This window comes from Chelonoidis abingdonii, chromosome 1 (assembly GCF_003597395.2).
Source record: "Chelonoidis abingdonii isolate Lonesome George chromosome 1, CheloAbing_2.0, whole genome shotgun sequence".
NCBI lineage: Eukaryota > Metazoa > Chordata > Testudines > Testudinidae > Chelonoidis > Chelonoidis abingdonii.
In genome coordinates, this window is record NC_133769.1 from 25,448,601 (window position 1) to 25,455,124 (window position 6,524).

The following is a 6,524-nucleotide window of genomic DNA, read 5'->3' on the forward strand; positions in this document are numbered from 1 at the left end:
ACTCCCAACTGCAGTGCAACAACACAATAACAGCAGAGCCACCAGCAGCAGAAACTGAACAGTACTGGAAGAACATATGGGAGAAAGAGAAGACTCATAACACCAGTGCAAAGTGGCTGCAGGACCTGAGAACAGAGCACAGCAATCTCCAGAACAGAAACCAGTCACCATCACAGTAGAAGACATCCAGCAGCGGGTCAAGAACATGAAGAGCTGGACAGCACCTGGACCAGACATGATCCACACCTACTGGCTAAAGAAACTAACAGCAGTGCATGAACGCCTAGCAGCACAGATGAACCAGCTGCTAGCAGCAGGCTCCCACCCAAACTGGCTAACACAAGGAAGGACAGTGCTGATCATGAAAGACCCCTGCAAGGGAACAGAACCGTCCAACTACCGGCCAATAACCTGCCTCCCCACAACATGGAAAGTCCTATCAGGCATCATAGCCGCCAAGCTACAGGACCATATGGGCCAGTACATGAGCACAGCTCAGAAGGGCATTGGGAACAACACCAGAGGCTCAAAACACCAGTTGCTCATAGATAGAGCAGTCGCCCAAGACTCAAGGTCTAGACAGACCAATCTGAGCACAGCCTGGATTGACTACAGGAAAGCCTACGACTCAATGCCGCACACGTGGATCTGTGAATGTCTGGCGCTATACAAAGTCAACAGGACACTAAGGACCTTCCTCAAGAACTCAATGGGACTATGGAAGACAACACTGGAAGTCAACTCAAGGCAGCTTGCACAAGTGGCCATCAAGTGCGGCATATACCAAGGTGATGCACTGTCCCCGCTGCTGTTCTGCATAGGCTTAAACCCCCTCAGCCAGATAATCACAAGGACTGGATACGGGTACAGGTTCAGGAGTGGAACTACCATCAGCCACCTCCTCTACATGGATGACATCAAGCTGTATGCTAAGAATGAACGAGACATCGACTCGCTAATCCACCTGACGCGGATCTACAGTGAGGATATCGGGATGTCATTCGGACTGGAGAAGTGTGGCCGGATGGTAGTGAAGAGAGGGAAGGTAGTCAAGACTGATGGGGTGGAACTACCAGCGGGCCACATAGCAGACATACAGACCAGCTACAAGTACCTTGGCGTCCCACAGTCACATGGAAACCACGATGAGGAGGCAAGGAAGACAGCAACATCCAAGTATCACCAAAGGATAAGACAGGTCCTGAAGAGCCAGCTCAGTGGGAAGAACAAGATCCACGCCATCAACAGATACGCCCTGCCGGTCATCAGATACCCTGCCGGTATAGTGAGCTGGCCAAAGGAGGACATGGAGGCTGCCGATGTGAAGACCCGGAAGCTCCTCACAATGCACGGAGGTTTCCACCCCAAGTCCAACACCCAGAGACTGTATACCAGCCGGAAAGAAGGCGGGCGGGGCTTGGTGAGCGTCAAAGCCACTGTCCTGGACGAAACCCGGAACATCCAGGAGTACATCAGTAAGATGGCCCCAAAGATGAGCTGCTGAGAGAATGCCTGAGGCAGCAGCAGACATGGAGGAAGACCAAGCAGAAGAAGTGCCATGGCAAGACAAGACCCTGCATGGGATGTACCATCGACAGATAGCTGAGGTGGCTGACATTGGGAAATCCTACCAGTGGCTGGAAAGGGCTGGACTAAAAGACAGCACTGAGGCACTGATCATAGCAGCACAGGAACAGGCACTGAGCACCAGATCCATTGAAGCAGGGTCTACCACACTAGAGAGGACCCAAGGTGCAGACTGTGCAGAGAGGCCTCAGAGACAGTCCAACACATAGTGGCAGGATGTAAGATGCAGGCAGGAACAGCATACACTGAACGGCACACAACCAAGTGGCTGGCATTGTGTACAGGAACATCTGCACAGCGTATGGGCTAGACCCTCCCAAGACCAGATGGGAGATTCCACAGAAGGTTGTGGAGAATAGCAGGTTTTTTTTTTTTTTTTAATATACACACACACATACATACACACAACCACACACACTTTCAATAGATTAAAAAAGGAAGGTCCCTTTGTGGATATTTGTTGGGATACATACTTGCATGGTTTTACAGTATGTTAACATCCTTTTAATCTGATTTTAGGCTGATGAATATATTAAATGAAAAAAAATACACCCAACTATCCACAGATTGCATCTACCCAGAGTAAAATCTCCCCAGTGATTTAAAATATACCCAGAACGCACAGCTATTATAGAACCTAAATTCATCATCAATTATGGATTTTAAATACACTTAGAAACAGGGTGCATATATAAAGGCAAGCAAAAGGAAGTATTACTGGGAAGTGGAGCTAGAAGTTTGGGCAGCAGGGAAAAATGGTGAAGAAAATAGTTGACCAGCATTGCTACTGGAAGGGTGAGGATGAGGTGATTTTCGTCAGGACTCAGAGTTCTGGCATTCCATGGATGTTCAGAAAACTCTTAATATTCATATTCATCATAGACAGGATGGAAGCACAGCACAGATTTCACTGTTCAAGTGGAAGAGGTGCTAAAGTGGCTTTAAGCCACCATTATGCCCTCCCAATCCTGGATTGTTCCATGCCCCCCTGTGTAATTTAGAAAGCTCTGATGCCAATTCCCAATGCTACTGGCCACAATGCTGTGTGCTGCAATCTATGGTCTCTTCTCCTCCTTTTGCCAGGACTTACGAGGGGGTCCTTGGAAAGCAGCCTTTATCTGAAGTAAGCTGTGTAAGTTAAAGGTGCATTTATTAGGACTGCTCAGCATTTTGAAAATACTGGATCTTGTCAGTACTGAGTGAACTTGACAAGATACAGTATTTTCAAGATTGTTAAAAACAAATGTTTGCTTTTATATTATCTTATTATCCAATTATACCTTGTAGAAGGTAAAGAACAAGCAGCCAGAAAAAGATGACATTTGATGTCACTTGTAACCACCACCTGCAGAAAAATGGAAAGAAAACTACTCGAACAATTCCTTTTCGGGTCAGAGACGTCCAAGGACTTTCAGGTTTTGCTTTAGCAAAGGCAGATCCTAAAATTAAAGAAAACATATGTTATTCTTAAAAACACTTATCTAATAAAGTTCTGGTTACCATTTTAGTACAATATAATCACAATGCTGTCTTGTGTATTAATGCATCCATATGGTACATTCATATATACACATGCACCATCCAAGTGGTATAAAGGCAACCTGTTGCAGGATTCCAAAGTTCAAATCCACCTCCAGTATTGCATAGAATAAAGCAACCAACCATTAAGGATTTTTGTTGAAAAGTGAAAGTTCATTTTTAACTGCATGATTTTATTTTGCTGTATTAGAATAAAGTTAGATACTCCTTACTGTGTTATGCATAACTTCAGTTTTTCTACCTGAGTTACCTAAAACACATTACAAATAGTCAAATGACCAGGAATTTAAGATTTACATAGAGTTGGCTAAATATACATTTTATGGATACAACTGTTAAATACACTAACAACAAACAGGGCTGTCATAAACAGATAGTTAAGGGTTAATGTCTTTTTTACCCGTAAAGGGTTAAGAAGCTCAGTAAACCTGGCTGACACCTGATCAGAGGACCAACGGAGGGACAAAATACTTTCAAATCTTGGTGGAGGGAAGTCTTCTGTTTGTGCTCTTTGTTTTGGGGGTTGTTCGCTCTTGGGACTAAGAGGGACCAGACGTCAATCCAGGTTCTCCAAATCTTTCTGAATTAGTCTCTCATGTTTCAAACTTGTAAGTAATAGCCAGACAAGGCGTGTTAGTCTTATTTTTGTTTTCTCAACTTGTAAATGTTCCTTTTTTGCTGAGAGGATTTATCCTCTGTTTGCTGTAACTTTGAACTTAAGGCTAGAAGGCGTTCCTGGGCTATGAAGATCTGATACCCTGCGAAGTATTTCTATCCTGATTTTACAGAGATGATTTTTACTTTCTTTCTTTAATAAAAGCTCTCTTTTTAAGAACTCGATTGATTTTTCCTTGTTTTAAGATCCAAGGGATTGGGTCTGGACTCACAGGGATGGTGGGGGAAAGAAGAGGGGATGGTTTAATTTCTCCTTTGTTTTAAGATCGAAGGGGTTGATCTGTCTTCACCAGGGAATTGGTGAAGTCCCTCAAGGCAACCCAGGAGGGGAAAGTTTTGGGGGACAGAAAGTGTCTAGACACCTGAAATTCTGGATAGTGGCAGGGACCAGATCTAAGCTAATAATAAGCTTAGAAGTGTCCATGCAGGCCCCACATTTGTACCCTAAAGTTCAGAGTGGGGAAGGAACCTCGACATGGTGAGCAGCGGTGAGGGATTTTTAGGAACCAAAACCAGTAGGGTTTTTTTTCTCCTTTCTAGCTGCTTAGAAAGCAGGCCTGAAGGCAGAGGTGTTAGTTTTTTAACAAGGTCTTTGTTAAGAGGAGGCTTCAAGCTGTGGAGAAGCAGCCAGTAAAGGAATTTACAAGCTGAATTGTTTTCTCTCTTTTCTACCTCTCAGTATAGCTAGTTAGAAAGTTTCTGTTAACCAAGCAGCCCTGAGCTGAGTGCATCCCAGTTTCAGTGAACTGCAGAGAGTGTTGGCCAGCATAAGAAAAGCAGGAAAATGAGTATCAGTGGAGCACTAAAAACTGAGCTGGCTAAGCTGGAAACAACAGAGATAAGACAACGAACATAAGAGACAGATGGACTAAAACAATTAGAAATAGCCAGAGAAGAGGCTGCCCACAAAGACTACGGAGATGGAACATAAAGAGAGAGAAAGAGAAGAGAAGGCCAAAGAGCTGACCACCGGAGGGCTATGGAGATCCAGAGGGAGGCCCACAAGCAGGCCGCTGAATTAGCAGGGCTAAGCAGGATGTACCCACCAACTCTAACAACCCTTCTCCAGGTACTGTTTCCATCCCAAGAAATTCCCCATCTACAAGGTGGGTGATGACACTGAGGCCTTCTTAGAAATTTCGAAAGGCCTGCCCATGGATACAGCATCCTACAGACCAGTACATGACAGCGCTGAGGCCACAGCTCAGTGGACCCTTAGCAGAGGTGACGGCTGAATGCCTAAGGAACCACATGAACGATTGTAAACTTTTTTCAAACCAAGACCAGAATCAGAATGGGGCTAACACCTGAGCATGCCCAATCCGGCAGTTCCGAGCCCTAAGGTGGAAACCAGATGTGTCAGTTACCCGACACGTTACCACATTGGAAAGAATGGGAAGCCTGGATACAGGAGCAAGTGCTAACTCTCTGGAAGAGCTGTCCTTCCTAAGCAAATGGAGCAGTTCTTAGAGGTGTCTGAGAATAGAAAGGTACATCCTAGAATGAGAAGCCCAAAACTGTAACCGAGGCGGGGGAGATCGGAGCAGATGGGTGGAAGTGGCAGAAAAAAGAAAAAAACTACTAGCAAGGGAGCGAATATCAGAGGGGCAAACTGAAAATAAACCCTATCACCGGAGAAACCCAGACCCACCTACACCAAGGAAAGCCCAGACACCCTATTGTCCCACCTCACCAGTCTGCAGCAACCCACCTTGACCCAGTGACCAATCAGCTGGGCGATGTTTTAATGTAATGAACCGGACATTTTAAAGGGCACTAGACCTCCAACCGATACGTCAACACCCAACTGATCTACAGCCATATATGATCACCGCACAGATGTCCTCTACACAGATCAGCGTGTGCGCACCGAGCGGAGATTGAGTGGGCGGAAAGAAGGTTATCGCGTGCGGGACACTGCGGCACAACGTCAGCTATCCACCAATGCTTAGTGGACCAAATTCATCAACCAGAGGCCCAAGTGACAATTCACGCCATTCATGTCAAAATCTGTAAACTGCCTACAGCTGAGTTGCCTGCCCAGTACAAGGCTCGTCAGAGGAAATGTGGACTTTTGCAGTCTACTGATGACAAGTATCCCCCCCAAGCTACGGGGGAAACTTGCCAACCAGTGTGAAGCTGGCCAGAGAGGGGATGGTCACACGCAGCCAGGCCAACAAGCTTCCCCCCTCCCTTGTCCTGAGCACCCACAAGGGCCCCATCTGTGTTACAGAGACCCAGACAGAGGTGGTGGATATCGGATCCACTGCCAACAACTGCAACAGCCATAGTGCATCAGTCCAGACCGGAATGGAAAGCAACCGCACCAGAACCGTTGCAGCACTGACTCCAGCGCTTGCAACCATCTCCAACCTAACGCCAGAAGGCGCCAGCGGCCCTGAATGGCAGAAGCAGCAGACACCATACCCAAGGGCTCAGCCAGACCTGAATATCGCACAGTGCACCAGCGAAGCGGTTCACCATCAACGAAAACAACCCGCCACTACATTGTTCAGAGCACAGCCAAGCCACAGTCATAGGAGGAACGGTGTGTCCAAACTCAAGGAACAGTTCCAGACTGAGCAGGAAGCAGATGACAGCTTCAGAAAGCGGGCGGCGGCACGGAGCACCCACAGCCTCTCAGCTCTTCTACCGATCCCGGTTTGTTGTAGAACAGGACTTTAACAGGAGACTCTTTCTGGTTGACATCGAAAGACTGGCGT

At 46.6% G+C, this 6,524-nt stretch overlaps 1 protein-coding gene across 3 annotated transcripts in view; it reads right to left on the reverse strand.

Annotated features, from left to right (window-relative positions):
- PHTF2 (putative homeodomain transcription factor 2) overlaps positions 1 to 6,524 on the reverse strand; it is a 211,564-nt gene that overhangs the window by 95,858 nt on the left and 109,182 nt on the right. For 2 of the 3 annotated variants that reach the window (XM_075064450.1, XM_075064461.1), the window contains exon 5: positions 2,868 to 3,026. The exons of the other annotated variant lie outside the window; for it this stretch is intronic. In XM_075064450.1, coding sequence (XP_074920551.1) covers positions 2,868 to 3,026 — 159 coding nt within the window. The remainder of the gene's footprint in view (positions 1 to 2,867; positions 3,027 to 6,524) is intronic. 3 annotated transcript variants of the gene reach the window in all.